Raw genomic sequence first — 24,977 nt, forward strand, 5'->3', positions numbered from 1 at the left:
GTTCATCTGCACCCCTGTAACAGGTCATTTAATCAGCTTTAATAAGTTTCCTTGTAACTTTGTTTCAGGAGTCAGAACCAGTAGTGCAGAAAATGTAAACAGACACATATTGCTTTTAATAGTAATTACATTTTCAAATGTTTAACAAATATATATTGGTTGCTTAGATTACATTTTCCTCACATTGCAGAATAACATTTTCTTTCACTTTGTTGAAAGAACAACAAAAGGATCATTCATATTGAGGGTGTAAAACACCCCCACTGCCTAATAGCTAATGTTTTCCTACTTTCCTTATCCTTTAAGAAACAGAATATTTGTTATGTAACACCAAAGGTATAACCTTTTACAGTATATTTTAGTACAAAGTGTAACCTGTGACATTATTTTAAAGCCAGCTCATGTGTTTACATTTTGGTTTTTTTCCATAACATGGGGACCAAATTCTTGTCTACACCTGCATGGCACATAAAGGGACATGATCATCAATTTAATACTTTTTGTCTGTACCTGTAAACACTGTGCAATGTTTAGTCAATGTGAGTTTGACTGAGGGTATGCAGTTGACAAACAAAGTATTGTACTAAAGGACAGTTATGGGGGGGGGGGCTTTATTTGCCTACTAAACATTCAAAAAATTGCATTACTTGTCTTCCTCTTCCCTGTCCAGTCTGACATTTTTTTAAAACGTTGCCAGTGACTTGATTTAAAAAGGGCAGAAGGTTTAACTTTAATCCTAAAGTGCAGAGAGCAGCTTCAGGATGATGACAAGGTAGGGGGAGGGGAGGCTAGAGTGGCCTCTTAGCCTTCCAATTATCATTAGTGCAGTGCTAACTCAGTCAGTGCTGTATCCGCAAATTTCCTTCTCTGATAATATTAACACCACTGTCAAAACCTGTCACTTTTATTGCGCAATATTGACAAAATCCGTCCCTTCCTTTCACCTGATGTCCAAGACGCTCATGCATGCTCTCATCCTATCCTGACTATATTACTGTAACCTTCTACTAACTGGCCTCCCTAATAGTGATGGGCTAATTTATTTGCCAGGCGCGAATTGGCGGCAAATTTGCGGGATTCGCCGGCAGCAAATAAATTCGCAAAGCGCCCGCGAAAATTCGCCGGCGTCAAAAAAAAAATCTCGGCGGCGTCAAAAAAAAAAACGGACACCAGCGTCAAAAACGCCCGCTGGCGTAAAAAAAAACGGGCGCCAGCGTCAAAAACGGGTGCCGGCGTCAAAAATGAGACGCCGGCGATGTTTCGCGAATTTTTCGCTATTTCTAAAATTCGCCCATCACTACTCCCTAACTCCCATCTCTCCCCCCTACAGTCTGTATTAAACACTGCTGCCAGAATTATCCTCCTCTCATCCAAAAGGGTACAGGCCCCTCCCCTGCTGAAGTCCTTATCATGGCTTTCTATAAAACAAAGAATATCTTATAAACTCCTCCTCATAACCTTCAAAGCCCTTCATTCCTCTGCACCTAATTACATCTCATCTCTTGTTTCTCTATATGTTCCTGGCCAAAACCTCCGCTCCTCTCAGAGCAACCGCTTGCTTGCACCCCCCACTACTACTTCTGTTTCCTGTATTAAACGTTTCTCTCTTGCTGCTCCTTAAATTTGGAATGTCATTCCTAAAACTCTCTGGAGAGAATCCTCCTTCAATGTTTTTAAAACAAAACTCAAAGACTACCTCTGGGAGCACCTGAATAACACCTGAACTGGGAACTGGCACTTATTTGAAAGTGTAACAAACTGTAACCTACAGCACTTTAATACCCCTCCGAATTGTGTATGTCTGTTACCCTCCAATTTAGACTGTAGGGTCCTCCACCCTTTTGTCTCCTTGACACTAAGCACGTAATCTGTATTGTAATTATATTTTATATTTGCGTGAATTTTATTTTTTATAATGCACTTATTGTTACTTTTTATTTCAATGACCCCTTGTTTGTTACTTCTAATTTATTGTTTTGCTCTACAGTGCTTTGCCCTCAACGAGCGCTAGACAAATAAAAATATACATACATACATACAAAAGAAATTGTAGCCCAAGGCTTTATGATATATAAATGACCACTTATGGTACATGGGCAGCAGACATTTAAGATAATCACAAAGGGGAGAGATGAAAAGCGGAAAAACCTAAAAACACACAGGCACAATAATTGGCTCCAAATAAAACTGGTCTATAGTTTAGTTGGCAGGACCAGTGAACAACCCTGGCAGATAAATTGCCAATACACTCCATTTCCCGCCCTGTGAACATGTTGCGGATTTGTGCCCAAAAATGTCCCTATGTGCGTTTTCTTGGATCCAAGCAGGAAGACTCATGATGGCTATCCTTAAGTATATCTCTTTTTTTTTTTTTTAGGAAAAAAGATTGAAATGAAACAGTGTAACTCTTTATTCCCTGAGAGGAAGAAATAACAAAGAAATTTTTTAGTAAGATATTTGTAATTGTAACAAATTACATTCTTTTAGTGACATTTAAGAATTAAAATTGGTATGAGAGACTTTGTAATTCAGTTGAAATACAATTGCAGTGTGTATCTTGTTTGACTGAAATAGCTTCTACTTTGTATCTTTAGTAGATAAATTATTGTCCACCTTAGCTGGTTTGTTGAATCCTGTAGAGAAAAGAAAATCTTTGTTTATTATCTGTTTATCAATTTAACAAATGTAAAACGAAACCACCAGTCAACTTGGGTGGGTGGGATGAGTGCTGTTGCTAGGTGGCTATCCTTATTCCCTAGATCAAATGGAGTTTGCAGATCATAGATTCCTGCAAACTCCTCTTTGTTCGTCGGGAGGATGCCACCTAGCAATAACTATTGGGTAGAATAGCACACACCTGGTGGTTGCCCAAATGAAATTAAGTTTGTCATGTTCTCCAATAATATTTAGAAAATGTCCTCTGAGAAGACCACCTGGCGGCTTTGTGTATGATGGGAAGTGATACAACCTTTGATGCTGCCTTTGTGGCTGTGGCTGATCTTAGAGAGTGTGCTTTAAATATGGTAGTATCAATTGAAGCCTGACTCATAGCATGCAGTATCCACCCTCTAATTATGTTTACTTTAGCAGGGATTCTTTCTTTCAAGAGTAATTGTGACATATCACCTCCCTAGATTTTTCTAAATAGGTGGATAAAGCTGATACAATACATAAAGATCTATTTTCCTCATCTCTTATTAAGTGCACTTCCACCTGAGATGAGTTTTCAATTAGCGTTTTAGTTCTACCCTTAAGGATAATGTGGTAACCACCTGGGGTTGAAGAAAACCATCGGTCTGTTATGGGGATGAGTGTTAGTTCAGCCCCTCTTGCTGCTAGGTCACTTTGATAGTAAGGCTTCTCAAGTCTGCATTCTGATCTATCCTAGATAGGTACTTCAACAGAGGTTCTGTGTACCAAGTGTTATCATATTTAGGACAAATTGGTCTTGATAAACAAGCTCTTCTGATTAATCTTAAATATAGTTTACTACCTGTGAAATTTGGAATTAAGAAATTTAGTGCTGAACCATATGATTTTAGGGTATAAGTAGCTGTCCCTTGTTCAAATTTATATGCTAAAAAATCTAATGCAGAGTGTAGTGAAATCTCTTTATCTGACTCCTGTAAATGAGGGTGCATCCAAGTTTTAAATTCAGCAATGAGGGAATTATATTTTTTAAATGTTCTAGATCTAAGGGAAGAGTTTATTAGCTTTATGGTAGAATGTTTCAAGGAAGGATTTTAGTATAAGAAATTGGAGCTGCAATACACATTAGTTATGGTAGGTTCTTCAGTATCTCCTGTGTACCCTAAAAACACTCCTGAGTGAACCCCAAAGGAAACGTCCTGCCTGAAATTAGGGATTGTATCAGTGGAAACCATGGTTTGGATGGCCAAATTGGATACACCAGGACTAGATCAATGACTCCCTTCATTTGAATTTTTTGGAGAACGTTCGGTAGAATATATGGAGGGGGAAAGGCATAAAGGTTTGTTAACCCTGTCCATGGGAAGGAAAGTGCATCCATTCTCCATGCATTGCTTTTCCAGGTTCTGGCTACAAATTTCTTTATTTGAGCTGATGTCTGGGATGCAAATAAATCTATTGAACTTTCTCCCAGTTGTGACTCTATTTTGTGGAAAATGTTCTTTTTTAGTGAGACCTGTGATAGTGTTATCTTTTGATGCGATAAAGCGCCTGCTAATTAATTTTCCTCTCCAGGAATGTATGTGGCGTGTAATGTGATTTGATTGGAAAAAGCCCAATCCCAAAGGTCTAACGCCATATAAAAAAGGGTTTTTGATTTTGTTCCTCCCATTCTGTTTACATATGAAACTGCTGTTTTGTTTTCTGACTGAATTAACACGGGCTTTTGAATATTTGTAGAAATTAGAGCCTTTAAACCTAAAAACATAGCCTTTAGCTCTAATACATTTATGTGAAGTGTTTTTTATTTTCCTTACCAAAGACCTCTGATTACACCTTTGTGAGTGTAAGCTCCCCAACCTCTAAAGGAAGCATCTATTGTTATGATGACGTCGTAATCCATTTTTATAAGTGGCTTGGGGAAAGGCTGGGTTTGCCAGGTTATGAGAGCGAGTTCCCTTTTTACTTTGTTTGGAAGTGTTATTATTATTAACATGTATTTATATAGCGCCAACATATTGCGTAGCACTGTGTGTTAATTTTTTGTTCTAGTGAATATTTTTCCTTCATTTTTGTTCTAGCCATATTTATGAGTGCTAACAAAGAAGAGGTGCTTCCTGAGAACAAAGCAATTATTTTCCCTATTGCTGCTGTAATTAAATGTAGGGACACCTGATGTAGTGGTAGCAACTGGGCTATGAAAAACTAAATATGTTCCCACTTTTCTTTTGGAATAGAAAGGGTTAACCTTGTTGTATCTACTGTGAATCCCAGAAATGTTATTGATTGGCAAGGGTTTAGTACTGACTTTTTCCAATTTATGGTGAATCCTAATTTTGGAATTAATGTCATGAACATCTGTCTTTGGTCTATGAGAACTGAAATATCTGGATTTAGAATAAGAATGTCGTCCAGATAAAAAGTACGTTATCCGGTTTTGTCTTAAGTGAGAAATTACTGATTTCATCATCCTGGAAAATGTGTATGGGGCGTTGGAGAGGCCAAACACCATTACCTTCCAGTGGTCTGTCTGAGGAACTCTTACCCAAGTCTGAGGAAGAGTCTTGAATATTATAGTTTTTATTTTTATTTTATTTTTTATGAATTCCTCTTCCAAGGATGAAGAATTATCTCCTTTGCTTTACATTTTTTAACTGTCTGTGAGGAGAAATTTCCAACGACTCTATAGCTATTACAGAAAGTACGTCCTCCATCACAGCAATGTAAAAAATTCTGACAGGAACAAGATTTTGCGAGAGATCCTGTAACTTCGTCCCACTCTTTTCAGAGCATTCAGAAGTTTCCAGTGATCTATTTGGGAGGCTGCCACCTAACCCAGTAGCTGTTGCTAGGTGGCATCCTCCCGATAAACAAACAGCCATTCTGCTCACTCCTCTGTCTGCATTGTGTTAACCCATCCACTCCTTTCTTTCTCTGCACGGAAAGGCACAGTGTCACATTGTGTGCAGATGTATTGAGCGGTAATTTGACTTTCATTACTTTCATATTTTCATGAAATTAAATATTTCTCGAAATATGCTCTGTGTATCTGTACACAAGGCTGATGCAGTGCCATGCAGTGCAATGAAATGACGGAATGTTTATACAAAAGCCAAGAAACAGCCACATCTGACTTTATACAGCACACAGACTGATTTTAAGATGACTGAAAAGAACATAGCATCCTGTGGCTACCATTAAGCTGAATTGGAAATTCTAGACTGTACAGGTAGAACTTTTTTGGCCTGAAAATGTTTAGCAGACCATTTTCAGACAAAAAATGTGAACACTTTTCCTGCCCGGCGAGTAAATTTCAGCTGTGGAAGGCAATCAAGATGGTTTTCAGTTGGCTGAAAAATCTGCATGACATTAGCCTAATGTGGCATTTGAGAACTCTTGGATAAACAGTTGTATCTGCAACAAGGTGTTATATCACAGTAATGCAGACAGGCTGTTATCAGTTCACCATCTTTATTTCTCAGTCGGCCCTACCTGTCAGTGCAGGACGACTGGTTAAGTTGATCCTCTCTGGAGGCAGGACAAACTGAATAAGTTCTTTTCCAATCTCCTTCATCCAACTGGCTCCACCTCTTCCTCCAGTTTTTTCAGTTTGTCCTGCTTGGAGGCAGCAACTTCTCCTTCTCTCGACTATTTTATTTTATTTTATTATTTATTGTTATTATTCTCTTTTATTACAATGGAATATAGTTGTTTGGTTGAGCCCTGTGTGTGCTCCCTAACATCACATATTACCCTAGGTAGAGCCCAGTGTGTGCTCCCTTTCTACTGGACCGACCGCGGCGAATCCTACAGACAGTTTACTGTCTTGGAGTGCTCCCGGGTTTCCCAGGTTGAGCCCCACATAGAACGCACTGCTGCCTGCAGTCGTCGTTCGGTATTATTTGCTTCACCCTGTTCAGGTGCGCTCCCGGTTGACCAGGTTGAGCCCTGACAGAGACCGCACGGCTAAAGGGAGCCTCCAGGCGGTAACAGGGAGTGAGCTCCCCTGTCACTGGGTTGAGCCCGTGGTTGCGCTGCATATTGCGCAGGTTTTAGACACTTAAACAGTGTTCTACTGCGCCTCACCTTCGCGCCTTAATTTCGCGCCGACAGTAAGGTCGCAACTTCCGCTCAGTGCGCATTGTGGGAACTTCCGGTTCACGCGCTCCGAACACAGCGCTTATGCACGGAAGACTCGCGCCATTACTGCACAGTAAGCCTGCATCTCATAACGATCGTAGATCTTCCCTATCAGGTAAAAGACCTCCTTACTTCAATATGGCTAGTCAGGAGGATGAACTATTGTCACTGATTGAGGAGATAGATCTCCCGGACAAGTCTCGCAAGGTTAAAGCCAAAGTAAAAAAGCTTGTCAAATCTAACACAAAACGGAGGGATCAATCTCCCTCACCTGCACGGCAGGAGCTTAATACCGAATCTGGTTCTAATATGATCACTGTAGCCATGGTTCATGCTCCTCAGGAGTCTCAACATGCAGCTCAGCCATCACAGACAACCCACATAATTAATGCGGGACAAGATCAAAGTTCAATGGCACCAGCTACTGACATGTCACAACTTATGGCATGGATACAGTCTACCATTAATACTTCTGTCTCTCAAGCAGTCTCTGCTCACTCAGTCGCTGAACCCAGTAAAAGAAAGCGCAAACGCTCACCTTCCCCTACTTCCCATCCTGACTATGATACTCAATCTTATCAATCATCAGGGGAATGTAGTTCTACAGGGTCAGAAGACTTCCCTTCATCTGATGACCAATCTAGTGATACTGATGAGCCAACCAGACAGCCAGACGCAACTAAGAATATATTAAGAGATATCTTTGCCACTCTGGATATTAAGGAGGAACAGTTGACACTATCCAAAGCAGACAGAGTATTGGGCAATACATCAAAAAAACCAAAAACATTCCCAGTCTGTAAAGCTATTTCAAAACACATTGAAACTGAATGGCTTCAGCCAGAGCGAAAAAACACTATTCCTAGTAAGTTTTTCAATACGTATCCCATACCTGAGGATTATAAACACTGGGACAAGATTCCCAAGGTAGACCCAGCTATTGTTAGACTGGCACGAAACACTACCTTACCAGCAGAAGACGCTGGATATCTCAAAGATCCAATGGACAAAAAGATAGACTCTGCGCTTAGACGCGACTTCCAAAATTCAGCAGCCATTTTGAGACCCGCAGCTGCAGCTACCACTGTGGCCAAGACGGCAAAATTTTGGTGTCAGGAGTTACTAAAGAATCCACCTTCCTCACCAGACCAATTTACTGAAGAAATAGAAAAAATCAAATCTGCCCTTTCATTTTTAGGCGAGGCGGCCATTGACACAGCAAAACTTGCGGCAAAAGCCTCAGCTGCCTCAGTTACTGCTCGCAGGGCGCTGTGGCTATGTCAGTGGTCGGGCGACACTGCATCTAAACACAAACTAACATCACTTAAATTTGCGGGAACACAACTCTTTGGTCCCGAATTGACACAAATAATTTCCGAAGTCACTGGCGGCAAAGGGGCCTTCCTACCACAAGGTAGACGTCCCAGGCGAGACTTCCACAAACGTAACTTCCAACACAAGACTTGGAATTCTTCGAACCGCCAGCAAAGAGGTTCCAGACCTCTACCACAGGCGCAATCTAGCAGGAGATACAAGGCCCCATGGCAAAACCAAACCAAAAGCATCCGCAAACATACTCCAACAAAGAGTCAGGATTCCTGACTCCAGCAGTATGGCATCTCCACCCCCGGTGGGAGGAAGGTTGGGCGACTTTGTGAAGGTTTGGCAAAATTCAATTACCGACAGATGGGTTATAAAAATTTTGGATCAGGGCTACAGTATTCCCTTTGCCAAGAGACCACCAACTCAGAGGTTCACATCATCAAAAATACCTCAAGATCCAGAAAAAAAGCAAGCCCTACTCAATATTGTTTCAGACCTACTTCAAAGAACGTCATTGCTCCAGTGCCCACTCAGTACCGGTTTCACGGATTTTACTCCAACCTTTTTTTAGTGCCAAAAAAAGACGGGGGGTTTCGCCCAGTACTAAACCTTTACCCTCTCAACAAATTCGTCAGTTACGACCGCTTCAAAATGGAGTCTCTCCCATCAATCATAAGGTCCCTAAAACCGGACATCTTTATGTCCAAAATAGACATCAAAGATGCATACTTGCATATTCCCATCAATCCAAGCCACCAAAGATTCCTACGTTTCGCAGTGGGACAGCTTCATTTCCAATTTCAGGCTCTCCCATTCGGCCTCACATCAGCACCCAGGGTCTTCACAAAGATCCTGGGGGCCTTACTAGCAGTCCTGCGAATCAGAGGGATCCATGTTGCAGCATATCTGGACGATCTCATCGTCATGGCAGACTCCGAGGAATTAGCCAGCCTCCATACAAACCAATGCCTCCAGTCTCTGCAGCAACACGGCTGGATCATAAATTACGCAAAGAGTTGCCTACTACCAACACAGACCCTGGAGTTCTTAGGCATGCAGATCGATACAAAGATCAGAAAAATATTCCTACCAACTCCAAAAGCCATCACCTTGAAACGAGCGGCACACGCGATTCTTCAACACCCGCAGGCTTCAGCTCACGACATCCTTCGTCTGCTCGGGCTGATGGCGGCCAGTATCGAAGGCGTGCCCTTCGCAAGGTCTCATCTACGACCAGTTCAATGGGAATTCCTCCGAAGGTGGAATCGAGACCACCAAGATTTATCTCAAGTGATCCATCTCTCACAAAGAGCATTGTCCAGTCTAACGTGGTGGACACACCTTCCCAATTTAACACAAGGCAGGGTCTGGGATCGTCCAGTCCAAGAAATAATCACAACGGATGCCAGTCTCAAAGGGTGGGGGGCAACATGGCCACCCCGAGTATGTCAAGGCACATGGTCATACCAAGAAAGCAGATTGCACATAAACGTTCTCGAACTCAGGGCGGTTTATTATGCCCTATGCAATTGGCAAGTTCACCTGAGACACAGGCATATCAGAATTCAATCCGACAACAGCACGACCGTTGCTTACCTGAATCGACAAGGGGGAACCAAGAGTGCTTCAGCATTGCGGGAAGTGTCCCGGATCATGGATTGGGCAGAAGCCAACAAGGTCTTCATAACTGCAATCTTCATTCCAGGGGTACAGAATTGGGAGGCCGACTTTCTAAGTCGCAATACCTTGGATCCAGGGGAGTGGCATCTCAAGCCAGCAATCTTTCAACAAATAGTAGACAAATGGGGCCTGCCATGTCTGGATGTGATGGCATCCCGATTCAACACACAGCTTCCACGTTTCCTAGCAAAAATGCACGATCCACAGGCAGTGGGAGTGGACGCTCTAACCTGCCCATGGAACTGCAAGTTAGCGTATGCGTTTCCACCAATTCCGATCATTCCACGACTACTACACAAAATACGACTGGAAAGAGTAACCACCATAGTGATCACTCCCTGGTGGCCCCGCAGGGCATGGTTTGCAGAGCTCATCCAGATGTCGGCAACAAGGCCATGGTCTCTTCCACTAATACCGGATCTACTGTCGCAAGGCCCAGCACGGGCAGACCATCTTCACAGGCTCAATTTAACGGCATGGCTCTTGAAGCCAGACTATGGAAAAGAGCAGGGTTTTCAGACAAGGTAATCCACACCTTACTTGCTGCGAGAAAACGTTCCACCTACCTCACTTACCACAGGATTTGGAACTGTTTCATTTCCTGGAGTAGAGAACATAGCATACCATGGCAATTCCCTTCTTCTGCACATATTCTAGATTTCATACAGAGTGGAGCAGATAAAGGACTCAGTACTTCAGCATTGAAAGTGCAGATCTCGGCACTTTCAGCTCTTCTTCGTAAACAATGGGCGCTTCTACCAGAGGTCAAGCTGTTTTTTCAGGCACTCCAACAACTACGTCCTCCACTGAGAGACCCTGTTCCTCCGTGGAATCTCAATCTAGTACTAAGGGCCTTACAACGTGCTCCCTTTGAGCCTTTGGGTTCTGTTGACGTAAAATTTCTTTCCTGGAAAGTGGCATTCCTCCTTGCTATCTGTTCAGCCAGGAGGGTGTCTGATCTGGCAGCTCTTTCTCATAAACCTCCTTGGACAATTTTTCATCAAGATAAAGTCGTCCTTAGAACAGTTCCTTCACACTTACCTAAGGTCACTTCAGAGTTTCACATCAATGAAGAGCTGATCTTGCCATCGTTCTGCCCAAAACCGAATAATCCCACAGAACAACAACTTCATACCCTGGATACGGTACGGGCATTGAAATTTTATATTCACAGAACAGCTGACTTCAGACGGTCAGACGCTCTCTTTGTCCTCTTTGGCAGTAATAAAAAGGGTATACAGGCATCCAAACGCTCATTAGCTAGATGGATAGTTTCAGCTATACTTGAGGCCTATAAGTCCATGCATCAGGATCTTCCCTTTCAAGTAAAGGCTCACTCCACGAGGAAAGTTAGTACTTCCTGGGCCCTTCATAACCAGGCTTCCATGGAAGCTGTTTGCAAGGCAGCCACTTGGTCTTCCTTGCACACTTTTTCTAAGTTTTACAAGTTAGATGTTACAGCCTCTTCAGAAGCGGCTTTTGGCAGAAAGGTGCTACAAGCAGCTGTGGCACATAGATAGCTTCTGCACTTTTCATAGTTCCTTGCATACTGTTTTTTTTTGGCCCCTCCCTATTTGGACGGCTTTGGGACTTCCCCAGTCGTCCTGCACTGACAGGTAGGGCCGACTGAGAAAAGGAGATTTTCTTACCTGAAAAATCTTTTTCTCATAGGCCCGTACTGTCAGTGCAGCATCCCTCCCTTTTTTTGGGGTGCCGGTTTTTGCTGCTCGACCTTTAGTTTAGATAGCTAGGCAGTTAGGATTGTCTCCACCGGCAGGCTCTGGTACAAAACTGGAGGAAGAGGTGGAGCCAGTTGGATGAAGGAGATTGGAAAAGAACTTATTCAGTTTGTCCTGCCTCCAGAGAGGATCAACTTAACCAGTCGTCCTGCACTGACAGTACGGGCCTATGAGAAAAAGATTTTTCAGGTAAGAAAATCTCCTTTTCACACACAGAGGCTGGCTTCCCAGTCTCCTGCCACTCCATGGCTGCAATATTCTGACATCCTCCAAAAGTAATTAACTTTATAAAACTGAACACAGCTTATGTAAATACACATCCCCCCCCCCCCCCGTTATGCTTTAAAACCTGGAAACCTTATAAAGTACATAGTCATCCAGATGACCAGGTAAGTGGCTTGTGCGGGCTGAACTTTGGCAGATTTCAATGGCCCGTTCAACAAGGGGTGGAGTATTGTCTGATGGGTTTTCTGGTGTTTGTGGCTTTTTAACCACATTGGGTGTATCATTCCAGAAATGCCAGTTAGAGGCAGTGTCCCGCACCTGTGAAGGCTCAGAAACAGGTAGTAAACTGCTCACATGCCAAGTAGATCCATCCTGCAATTTGTAGGTGACTGGTCCCAACTGACTGTAGATCTGAATGGGGTCAGACAATATGGGATCAAATTTTCATCTGGTTGAGGGTTTCTTATTCTCACCCATTGCCCAACATTAAGGGTAATTGTCTTGGCTTTCCTCCTTGAATAATGGTAAGCTTTTGTTTTGCCCTGATAGCTTTTTACCCTTGCTCGCAAGTCTCTGGGTTCTGTAATCAGTGGACATAAACGTGTTAGGGGCAGCCGTAGATTACAATCTATCATCAGTTTTTCTGGCGATTCCCCAGTTGCACTATGGGGTGCAGACCTGTAGTGCTGTAGAACTATAGTTAAAGCCTTGCTGAATAGAAGGCCTTCATGTAGGTGTACCTTAAGGCCATTCTTTAATGTTTGATTAAAACGTTCCACACCTCCATTGGCCTGTGGATAAGGTTGCCACATTTTCTGAAAAAAAATACCGGCCTTCCTACATATTTATCTTTTTTCCCTGTTAATAACATTGGGATCAGCCATCATTTTTACCAACCAAATAAAATACCAGCCAGATGGTAAACCTACCTGTGGATGGTATTGCGGTGTTAAAATATTCCTTATGCCCTTCATTTGAAGGAAATCTTTAAATTCTTTTGACACAAACTGTTGGCCATCATCTGTAATGATTTTTAGTGGAAGTCCCCACCATGAAAACCATACTTCTAAGGTAGTGATGACAACTTTTGAGGTAATGACCCCTGCTGAAGCTACCTCTGGCCATTTAGAGTACAACCAACAAATACCTCTGGTGTTGCAGTGCTAAGGTTATTTTTCCACATATATGCAACTGAATTGTATCCCATGGTGCTTGTGGAAAAGGCCTAACTTGTAGTGGAGCAGCCGTTTTCTTCAAAATGTTCCCACTAAATAAGCATGGTTCACAGTTTCAAATCAAGGTTTCAATTTGATTGTCTATGCCAGGCCATCATACTGCTTACCTGCAAAACTGTTGTGTTCTGACCACACTCAAATGTCCTTCATGGGTCATCCTGAGGACTGCTGACCTCAGTGCAGTTGGAATTACTGCCCTGTGCCCTCATACTAAACAAACACCTTTACAGGGTGACAACTCTGTTCTCACTTGTAGTATGGCTGAAGATGTCCCAGTAAAACAGATGACCATTAGTATTTCTTGAATCACTGGGTCATTCTAATCTTGTGGTGTAACTGTGAAGTCTAATTAATTGGATATCATCAATGTGTCTTCTTCCTCCTGTGCAGTCTTTGTCTTCTCAGACTTGAGGACTAAACATGACAGGTAATCTGCAACTTGATTCAATTTTCCTAGTCTGTAGCGAACTTCAAAGTTGTATTGATATAACCTGTCTGCCCATCTGTGAATACGAAGAGGGCAATGGCCCAATCCTGATGTAGACAGCAAGGAAGTTAGGGCTTGGTGATCAGTTCTCAGGCTAAACTTACTGCCATAAAGGAAATGATGCCACTTTTCACAAGCCCTGTGAAATACCTGATCAAGGATTTGATTGTGTTCCTCCAGAGACTGTGCATGGATGAGTATGTCATCCAGATAAATTGTTACCCCAGGGATTCCTGCAAAAACAGTTACCATGATTTTCTGGAAACAACTTGGAGCAGAACACAGCCCAAATGGCATGCGTTTGACATGGTAAAGTCCTAGATGGATAATAAAAACTGATAGGTTTCTGACCTACCAAGAGAGGGGAATTTGGAAATAGCCTTTATGGAAGTCCAGCTTTGTGAAAAACTGTGACTTTTACCCTCTGTAGTGGGCAGACGGTAAAAGTCAGGTATTATTGCTTTGTTTACCTGACGTAGGTCAACACATAGCCGGATTTGCCCATCTTTTTTTTAGCGATTGCTTGAAAACCCATTATTCAGCTCTGTTTTCATTACATGTACTTATAATCTTTCTGGAAAATAAATTTGAGGCTGTTTCATAAACTATATACTATATAAAACATAATTCAATTAGAAGGTGAAGTTCAGCCAAGGTGAAATCAAGTGGTTAGAATTCACAAAGTTGCAGAGCTCTGTGTATGTAAATACATAGTTCTTGTATTTCATCTAAATGCAGTGAAAACAAAACAATTAAAGTGTTAATGACTGAACAATTTCAATTCTTAAAGCATATAAGGTTTAGGGAAACCTCCCTGCAGCTTTGTGCTGGTTATTATTAAACAAAACAATGCCACAATCTAAAACATACAGTGAGGGGGTTGAAGTAATGGAATGTACTGTGGGGAACAGCAGAGACCAGATGTAAGTGGGCAGAACCTGCTGCACAGTCTCACCTCTCTGTTTTCAAAATATTCCAACAAGCATGACTGTTTTGATCCCAGGTTTGATGTATTTGAGGTTTATGGACAGCAGAATGTTCTGGTGATTACAATGAAGTGCAGCAAATGCTGGATAATGTTGGATGGCATCTGCAGGTTCCTAGGAATCTCTACAGCTGCAGGTACGCACAAATGTATTGTAATATCATCTTCTTTTTAATTTAATAAATGTTGTAGTTACATTATGTGACAAACTGCAAGAGCTCATATGCAAAACACAGCTGAATACATGTCATTGTTCCAAACAGCTAATAAATTATATGTAATTTTCTTCTAAGATGTTCCATGGGGATACAGTATAATAAGAAGACTATCTTTACATAAGACAGACAGGACAGAATATACACTCAAGGGAGTTATAGTATCGTACGTATGTTAGTAGAATACAACATTTGTATCCATGGACACACATTTCCTGGTAACTGATATACAGAGATGAGAGGTTAATTGAGAAAAGCAAAGATATGGAATTTTCTTCCTGAAAAGTGTGCACTTGTAGATACAGTGAATAATTTTAAGAAAGGGTTGGGTGTCTTTCTGCAAATCTGAATATGAAGCCTGTGGTCTAAGTGCCATTTTCTATAGTGCGGTCTAGAAGCAATTTCAGAGTTTTTCTTGAAGAGGAGTTATAAAACTAGAAATCATACAAAAATATATTCAATTTTTGTTTTAAATTGCATATGTGTGATTTCAGTAGGATTTGGTCTATGGCACATGGATATTTTGACAATTTTTGCCCTGAAGCAGGAAACAGTGGTGCCACCCACACACTAGTCCCAAATGTGTACAATACAGCACCTTTATGCCATGAGACTTAACAGGTCTTCTATGGACCACATTTATTAATCAGTAAATGCTTTTGTTATTTTTGTTATTTTTCTATGTTGTTTTTTTTAGTTTTACATTGTATACATGGTGTCAGTCGGTGTTGACCAATGCAGTGCAGCAACTGATTTCAGATGTCACCTCTTTGAAGAGTGCCATTGTGCCATTGTGATTGGATTAGTGAAAGAGTTTATATGCCGAGAACTTCCCACACCAGTCAGTTGAACTGAAGAAGCTACTCAGATGAGTAGTGAAACGTCTTCAATGATTAAAGGGATACTGTCATGGGAAAAAAAAATTTTTTCAAAATGAATCAGTTCATAGTGCTGCTCAAGCAGAATTCTGCACTGAAATCCATTTCTCAAAAGAGCAAACAGATTTTTTTATATTCAATTTTGAAATCTGACATGGGGCTAGACATTTTGTCTATTTCCCAGCTGCCCCTGGTCATGTGACTTGTGCCTGCACTTTAGGAGAGAAATGCTTTTTGGCAGGCTGCTGTTTTTCCTTCTCAATGTAACTGAATGTGTCTCAGTGGGACATGGGTTTTTACTATTGAGTGTTGTTCTTAGATCTACCAGGCAGCTGTTATCTTGTGTTACGGAGCTGTTATCTGGTTACCTTCCCATTGTTCTTTTGTTTGGCTGCTGGGGGGGAAAAGGGAGGGGGGTGATATCACTCCAACTTGCAGTACAGCAGTAAAGAGTGATTGAAGTTTATCAGAGCACAAGTCACATGACTTGGGGCAGCTGGGAAATTGACAAAATGTCTAGCCCCATGTCAGATTTCAAAATTGAATATAAAAAAATCTGTTTGCTTTTTTGAGAAATGGATTTCAGTGCAAAATTCTGCTGGAGCAGCACTATTAACTGATTCATTTTGAAAAAAAAATTTTTCTAATGACAGTATCCCTTTAATCAGCAAGTCCAGTTGTTTTAGATTTACCTATACTAGATATATCTGGCCATGTTAATCAGGCAGGTTTAAAAATCCTGGAGGATCAAGGACAGAGTCACTTCTAGGGCGAGATTAGTCGCCCCAAAGAAGAGGTGATTAGTCGCCGGGCGACTAAATCTCCCCGAATCTCCAGGTGTGACCTTACCCTTATGCCACACATCAATGTGCATTTAATGCTTTTCTGTGCAGAAATCCACAGTGAGTGCTTGGGGGAAGGTAGGAAAGAATGCTGCTGGCAGCAGAGGGGCTGATATTTGGCCTGCATTTTTCTGCACGTGCAGCTTTAGTCTTAACTTCCCTCATATAAAATAGGGCATACTGTATGTTACAATAGTACAATAGTTTATGTGCTGAATAAACAAATTAACACATTTTTACAAAATCACTTTACCATGTTGATCACCCGAGATGGGTCTGTCTTTTGCTTATCTGATGACAGATTGTGTAAACATTAACAGGCCTTTAATTGTTATTGAAAAATTCAGTAAAGATAAACATTTCAAATGTTAGTAACTAAATTACTTCATCAAGGTCAAGCAGTCTGGTTTACCGCAGTGTAATATGCAAACACATGAACTTTGATAGTTTTATAATTGCATCTCTGTATATTGCATTTTCCTCTAAACTAGCTCTGGTATTGATAGCCGTGGAGATTACTGACATGCTGGGTGGCAGAATGGGGGGGGGGTGATGTACCTTAAAGGGATACTGTCATGGGGAAAAAAAATTTTTCCAAAATGAATCAATTAATAATGCTGCTCCAGCAGAATTCTGCACTGAAATCCATTTCTCAAAAGAGCAAACAGATTTTTTTATATTAAATTTTGGAATCTGGCATGGGGCTAGATATATTGTCAATTTCCCAGCTGCCCCAAGTCATGTGACTTGTGATCTGATAAACTTCAATCACTCTTTACTGCTGTACTGCAAGTTGGAGTGATATCACCCCCCTCCCTTTCCCCCCCAGCAGCCAAACAAAAGAACAATGGGAAGGTCAGGGCCGGAACTAGGGGTAGGCAGAGTAGGCACGTGCCTAGGGTGCAAAGCTGGAGGGGCGCCAGGCACGTACCTGCTCAGTCGCCTACCCCATGTCCGGTCCCGTCTCTACCCGACTGCCGCTTCAATTCATCGTGGAAATGTGTTTCTGCGCATGCGCGCTGGAACGCAGCTTCGCACATGCGCGGTGGAACACAGCTTTGCGCATGCGCGGTGTAACACAGCTTCGTGCATGCGCGCTGGAGCGCAATTTTGCGCACACTCAGCCGGCGTAGTGGCCGGCCAGGTTGCCTAGAGCATCTGGCCGGGTTGGCCCGGCTCTGGGGAAGGTAACCAGATAGTAGCTCCCTAACACAGGATAACAACTGCCTGGTAGATCTAAGAACAACAATCAATAGTAAAAACCCATGTCCCACTGAAACACATTCAGTTACATTGAGAAGGAAAAACAGCAGCCTGCCAGAAAGCATTTTTCTCCTAAAGTGCAGGCACAAATCACATGACCAGGGGCAGCTGGGAAATTGACAAAATGTCTAGCCTCATGTCAGATTTCAAAACTGAATATAAAACAATCTGTTTGCTCTTTTGAGAAATGGGTTTCAGTGCAGAAGTCTGCTGGAGTAGCACTATTAACTGATGCGTTTTGAAAAAAACATGTTTTCCGATGACAGGATCCCGTTAAAATAAAAATGAGTAAAGGTGAAGTGCCCCTATAAAACTGTGTTACTATGAAGTACGATGCTGGACAGTGGGGGGGGGCTTTCTAAACTAAGGTCTGTTGGGCTTAGTGAAGTCGTTTGCACATGGATAGGAAACTGGCTACAGGATCGGGTATAGATGGTGGTTGTTAATGTTACATTCTCTGTTTGGAGTAAGGTTCTTAGTGGGGTCCCTCAGGGCTCGGTATTGGGTTCACTTTTATTTAACTTGTTCATTAATGACTTAGGGGGGAGGGTATTGTAAGTAATGTATCAGTGTTTGCAGATGACACAAAACTATCCAGCCCAATTAATTCCATCCAGGATGTGGCATCCTTGCAACACGATCTTGACAAACTGGCAATCTCGGCAGCTAAGTGGCAAATGAGATTCAATGTTGATAAATATAAAGCCATGCAACCTGGGATGTAAGAATACCCAAGCCACTTATACCCTGCACTAGGCAAATCCATTATGGAAAAGGACTTGGAGTCCTTGTAGATAATAAACTTGGCTGTAGCAAGCAATGCCCATCAGCAGCATCAAGGGCAAATAAGGTCTTGAGCTGTATTAAAAGGAGCATAGAGTCACGGGAGGAGGGGTACATTCTTCCACTGTATAAAGCACTTGTAAGGCCCCATCTAGAATACTATATGCCGTACAGTTTTGGTCTCCATCACTCAAACAGGAAATTATTGTATTAGAGAGGGTACAGAGAAGGGCAACTAAGCTGGTAAAAGGTATGGAAAATCTTAGCTATGAGGAAAGACTGGCCAAATTGGGGATGTTCACGTTGGAGAAGAGGTGCTTAAGGGGAGATATGATAACTATGTATAAATATATAAGGGGATCGTATAATAATCACTCTAATGCTTTATTTACCAGTAGGTCTTTCCAACTGACACGAGGTCACCCATTCCGATTAGAACAAAAGAGGTTCCGCCTAAATATTCGGAAGGGTTTTTTTACAGTGATGTTCAAGAGAAATTATTTTCACTTTTATTGTTACTTGTCCTTCAAGCTGAACTACTGTGGAAGTAATTTCAGCAACAATATGTAGAACATTGATGAATCCCTATAAAAAAGTACCTCAGGGCCTAATTATTCCTGCAAAAATATACATTTTAATCATTTTACGCAGTCAAGAGGTTAAATAAATAAACCGTAACACTTTTAAATAGAATGTGACATGCCGATTCTGCAAATTCTTCATTGAGCAAAAAAAAAAAAGGTTCAGAATCTGCATTAAATTTCTTGATGTGTGTTAGTTAAGTAGGGTATTTTAGTATCTTGTATACTGTTTATATCCAGATACGGACATATTTGGTATTGTTCAGAATCTGGGGCAAAATGAAAACTGTGCATGCTTTCAACCATTTAGATGTGAGAGTACCTACTTTAAATCTACCAAAGAATCAGGGGTAAAATGGAATCAGAGGGCATTTGATTTTGTACATTTGTGCATGAAAGCAAATGTACATGCCTTGCATATTTTAGGTTTCGGATTCAGTATGGTACTATTCCACCTGAATAGCTGAAAACATTCAAAGGTTCCCTATTGCCCCAGATTCTGAACAATGCCCAACATGTGCAGAAATACTGAAGCACACGCTGTCCTGAGTAGTACTATCAAAAAAATTATGTTTCCTGTAATTTCCTTATCATGTTTATAGTAATGATTCAAGATATATAAATGCATCCTGGCCATAAGGATCAGTGTCTGAAATTCTCTGTAGGCCAAAGGGTGTAGAGTAGCCAGTATGTAAGGAGATAGAATACAGTTTACAGAAAAGATAATGTGTAGGGAAAGGGAAAACATATTGGGTCATAAATTTCATATTATATATCTTTTAACATTTAACACTGTTTACAGTCAATCAAACTCTCTGTATTTTTTACCTCTTACATTCAAGAGAAGGAAAAAAATGAACTAAAACCTAATAGAGTTAAATAAAGTATAATAGGGTTTTGATGATTTCATCTTACATCTTTTTAAGCAGCTAGACCTAACAAGGATATACAGGTAACTCCATAAATATTTGGACAGAGACAACTTTTTTCTAATTTTGGTTCAGTACATTACCACAATGAATTTTAAATGAAACAACTCAAATGCAGTTGAACTGCAGACTTTCAGCTTTAATTCAGTGGGTTGAACAAAAAGATTGCATAAAAATGTAAAGAACTAATGTTTTTTTTTAACACAATCACTTAATTTCAGGGGCTCAAAAGTAATTGGACAAATTAAAAAACTGAAAATAAAAAGTTAATTTCTGATACTTGGTTGAAAACCCTTTGCTGGTAATGACAGCCTGAAGTCCTGAAGCAAAGGCCTAACATTAGTGACAGGTGCTCACTAGCCATGAGTGGCCCTGTTACAAGTAAGTCTAGCTAGCAGCATGGTTGACCATTTACAGTTTGCCCAGTGTGTTCTTCAAACAACTGCCACCTAGCTGTGTGAGCTTTTTCACATTCTGTCTAAATATCAATAATAATACCGTCTCCAGAAACACCACCTGAGTGACGTTTTTTTTTTGTTGTTGTTGTTGTTTTAAAAAAAATGCCAGGCAAAGGCAGGCCGCCACGCAGAGGCACTAGGGGCCGTGCTGCTATCCTGTGGCCCTAGGAAATTGCCCAGTTTTACAAAGGCAATTACCCTGAACTCCCAAAATGCTGAAGAGGTAGTTGACTGGCTTACACAGCACACCCCATCCTCTACTGTTTCTAACTTTGCCACAACATCCTCATCCTCCTCTGCTATGGGCACCCCACGTAACACTTCCTCCACCACCGGCGCCCCTTCTTCACTGGAGTCAGAGGAGTTATTTACACATGAGTTTCTTGAACTGAGTGATGCGCAACCATTATTGGCAGAAGAAGATGAAGGAGATGAGGACGTTACACCAGATATAATTCTGGCAGACAACACAACAGAGATGGACATAATGAGTGATGAGGAGGTCCCCGCTGCTGCTTCCTTCTGTGAGCTGTTAGAAGAAATTGATGCATCTGAGGAGAATGATGATGAGGAGATTGATGTTTTGTGGGTGCCCAGTAGAAGAGAGCAAGAGGAAGATAGTTCAGATGGAGAGACGGAGAGTCAGAGAGGCAGGAGGAGAATAAGACTTAGAAGAAGCAGGGAGGACAGCTCGCAGGGAACAGTAGGGCAACAACATGTATTGGCACCTGTGGTCAGCCGGCCAACGCACCCGCCATTGCCGCCAACTTCTACTGTTACCGCCAGATTGCCAGCTTCAAAAAGGTCAGCAGTGTGGGATTTTTTTAATGTGTGTGCCTCTGACAAAAGCGTTGTAATTTGCAATGAGTGCAGTCAGAAACTGAGTCTTGGGAAGCCCAACACCCACATAGGTACAACTTCTATGCGAAGGCACATGAACGGCAAGCACAAAGCACTATGGGAACACCTCAAAGGCAGCAGACAAACTAAAAGCCACCCTCCTTCTGGTCCAGCATCTTACTGCTCTACCTCTGCTGTCCTTGACCCGTCTGAACCACCCTCCACTCCGCCTTCCACCTTGACCACCAGTTCCCAGTCATCTGCCCCCAGCCAAGTTTCTGTGAGGGCCATGTTTGAGCGTAAGAAGCTAATGTCTGCGAGTCACCCCCTTGCCCGGCGTCTGACAGCTGGCTTGTCTGCACTCTTAGCCCGCCAGCTTTTACCATACCAGCTGGTGGACTCTGAGGCCTTCCGCAAATTTGTAGCAATTGGGACACCGCAGTGGAAGGTACCCAGCCGCAATTTTTTTTCCAAGAAGGGAATACCACACCTGTACCACCATGTGCAGAGCCAAGTCACCGCATCTCTGTCACTTAGTGTTGGGGCAAAGGTCCATATGACTACTGACGCATGGTCCTCCAAGCATGGTCAGGGCAGGTATGTCACCTACACTGCCCACTGGGTGAACTTGGTTATGGCTGGGAAGCAGGGAATGCGTGGCTCAACAACAACAGTGGAGTTGGTGTCACCGCCACGGATTGCACGCGGTTCTGCCACCACCTCTACTCCTCCTTCGCTCTCTACCTCGTCTTCTTCCTCTGCTTCCTCCTCCTCTGCTGCTGGGTCGTCCTCCTCCACACCTGTGCACCCCCAGCTCCCCCTAGGCTATTCAACGTGCCAGGTACGCCGTTGTCATGCTGTCTTGGGGATGACGTGCCTGGAAAGCAGAAACCATACCGGATCTGTACTCCTGTCATCTCTGCAGTCACAGGCCGATCGGTGGCTGACCCCACACCAACTGAAGATCGGAAAAGTGGTGTGTGACAACGGAAGCAATCTGTTGGCAGCACTGAGACTGGGCAATTTAACACATGTGCCCTGCATGGCACATGTTCTGAATTTAATAGTCCAACGTTTTGTCTCGAAGTACCCAGGATTCCAGGACATTCTCAGGCAGTCCAGGAAGGTGTCGGCCCATTTCAGACGTTCCTACACAGCCATGGCACGCCTTGCTGACATTCAGCAGCGGTACAACATGCCAGTCAAGCGTTTAATTTGCGACAGCCAGACTCGCTGGAATTCAACGCTCCTCATGTTTGAACGTCTGCTGCAACAACAAAGAGCCGTCAATGAATACCTGTTTGAACTGGGTGGTAGGACTGGATCTGCAGAGCTGGGGATTTTTTTCCCCCGTTACTGGGTGCTTATGCGCGATGCCTGCAGGCTCATGCGCCCTTTTGAAGAGGTTACAAACATGGTCAGTCGCACCGAAGGCACCATCAGCGACCTAATACCCTTTGCTTTCTTCCTGGAGCGTGCCGTGCGACGAGTGACAGATGAGGCTGTAGACCAGCGTGACGAGGAGCAGGAAGCGCACGATTTCTGGTCGGAATCACCAGAACGAGCCCAGGCACCTGCTGCAACGCAGGGAGAGGTGTCAGAAGTGGAGTCAGAGGAGGAAGGTGGCTTTGTGGAGGAGGAGGACCAACAGGAGCAGGCTTCCCAGGGGGCTTGTGGTGACCTTTTGGGGACCCCTGGTCTTGTACGTGGCTGGGGGGAGGAGACCGTGGATGATGTAGTCCTTGATAATGAGGAAGCGGAGATGGATACCTCTGCATCCAACCTTGTGAGAATGGGGTCTTTCATGCTGTCATGCCTGTTGAAGGACCCCCGTATCAAGAGGCTTAAGGAGAAGGACCTGTACTTGGTCGCAACGCTACTAGACCCTCGGTACAAGCATAAAGTGGCAGAAATGTTACCAACGTACCACAAGTCCGAAAGGATGCTGCATTTACAAACCAGCCTGCAAAACATGTTGTACAATGCTTTTAAGGGTGATGTCACTTCAGGAACTCATCAACATTCCAGGGCAGAGGTGCCAGTAATCCTGCCACGAGCGCACCTGCAAGGACAATGCACTTTGGCCACTCTGTAACGTCAGACATGCAAAGGTTTTTCAGTCCAAGGCAGCGCCAGAACCCTTCTGGATCCACCCTCAGAGAACGCCTCGACCGGCAGGTAGCGGACTACCTGGCATTAACTGCAGATATCGACACTCTGAGGAGCGATGAACCCCTGGACTACTGGGTGCGCAGGCTTGATCTGTGGCCAGAGCTGTCACAATTTGCCATGAACCTCTTGTCTTGCCCCGCCTCAAGTGTCCTCTCAGAAAGGACCTTCAGTGCAGCAGGAGGGATTGTAACTGAGAAGAGAACTCGCCTAGGTCACAAAAGTGTGGATTACCTGACCTTTATTAAAATGGATGGCATGGATCTCGGAGGGTTACTGCACGCCGGAAGACTTGTTCTGACTCCCCATGCAGCTGTCCTTCTCTGCACGCCGCATGACTCCACACACAGCTGTCCTTTAGCGTCCTCCTCCCTCCGCCACCGTTACAAACTAGGGTGCAAACCCTACTGGTTTCATTTTAAGCAAAACTTTTTGGACAGGTAAATCCTGAGTTTTTCTGGCCTCTGTGCTTCAGTGGCTGCAACCAAAAAAATATATATTTTCAGCATTTATATGGCATATTTTTTCTGGCCTCTGTGCTTCAGTGGCTGCGACAAAAAAAAATTATATTTTTAGCATTTATATGGCATATTTTTTCTGGCCTCTGTGCTTCAGTGGCTGCGACAAAAAAAAAATTAATATTTTCAGCATTAATATGGCATATTTTTTCTGGCCTCTGTGCTTCAGTGGCTGCGACAAAAAAAATTTATATTTTTAGCATTTATATGGCATATTTTTTCTGGCCTCTGTGCTTCAGTGGCTGCGACAAAAAAAAAATTTATATTTTCAGCATTTATATGGCATATTTTTTCTGGCCTCTGTGCTTCAGTGGCTGTGACAATTTTTTTTTATATTTTTAGCATTTATATGGCATATTTTTTCTGGCCTCTGTGCTTCAGTGGCTGCGACAAAAAAAACATAATTTTTCAGGAAAGTACACATGCCTAATTTTTCAGGGTTCTGCAACAGTGGCAAAATCGCATCTTTTATGGTCACCGCAGGTGATCAATAAAGTAGACCAAAACTGGGCCCACACTGCAGAATCAGTGTTTTTTGGTTCACTTCACTGTACATTGAATTACCTCTGCCTGACCGTGCACGTGCGCACAAGCACGGTGACTGCTAAACATACCACTACAGAGATATTGCCACCAACAGGACGAACATCCTGGAGGTGACAAGCAACTAGTAATTAAAAACTATTATTTGCTCACTTGACGGTATCATTCATTAAAGCTCTTTGCGTTTTTTTGCGTTGCAGTAAGCGCCGCGTTTTGTCTTTGCGTGTGAACAGGCTGTAACCTTTACACGACTTGATTGGCATGTAGATGCCGGACGTTTTAAAGCAGTTTATTACACAAGTTTAGAAATGTAGTGTGATTTCTGCCCTTTACAGAACTCTGCAAGGATTTGATGGACATTTTAGGTTAGGTAGCTTTGCTGGCTAGTAATCTACCTTCTACTGCAGTGCTCTGTATGTAGCTGCTGTGGGCAGCTGTCCTGCTGCTGATCTCTCATCTGCTGACTGCTGCCTGTAACCCAATAGTCCTTGTAAG

General features: G+C 42.7%; 1 protein-coding gene across 3 annotated transcripts in view; it reads left to right on the top strand.

The window, feature by feature from the left end:
• The window catches only part of tmem72.S (transmembrane protein 72 S homeolog), a 134,457-nt gene that overhangs the window by 85,977 nt on the left and 23,503 nt on the right, over nucleotides 1-24,977 (top strand). Inside the window, exon 1 of one of the 3 annotated variants that reach the window (XM_041571240.1) lies at nucleotides 14,396-14,600. The exons of the other annotated variants lie outside the window; for them this stretch is intronic. Coding sequence (XP_041427174.1) covers nucleotides 14,531-14,600 — 70 coding nt within the window. The 5' untranslated portion in view covers nucleotides 14,396-14,530. Of the gene's footprint in view, nucleotides 1-14,395; nucleotides 14,601-24,977 lie in introns of those variants that run through there. 3 annotated transcript variants of the gene reach the window in all.

The sequence above is a fragment of the Xenopus laevis genome, chromosome 7S (assembly GCF_017654675.1).
Source record: "Xenopus laevis strain J_2021 chromosome 7S, Xenopus_laevis_v10.1, whole genome shotgun sequence".
In the NCBI taxonomy this organism is placed as follows: Eukaryota; Metazoa; Chordata; class Amphibia; order Anura; family Pipidae; genus Xenopus; species Xenopus laevis.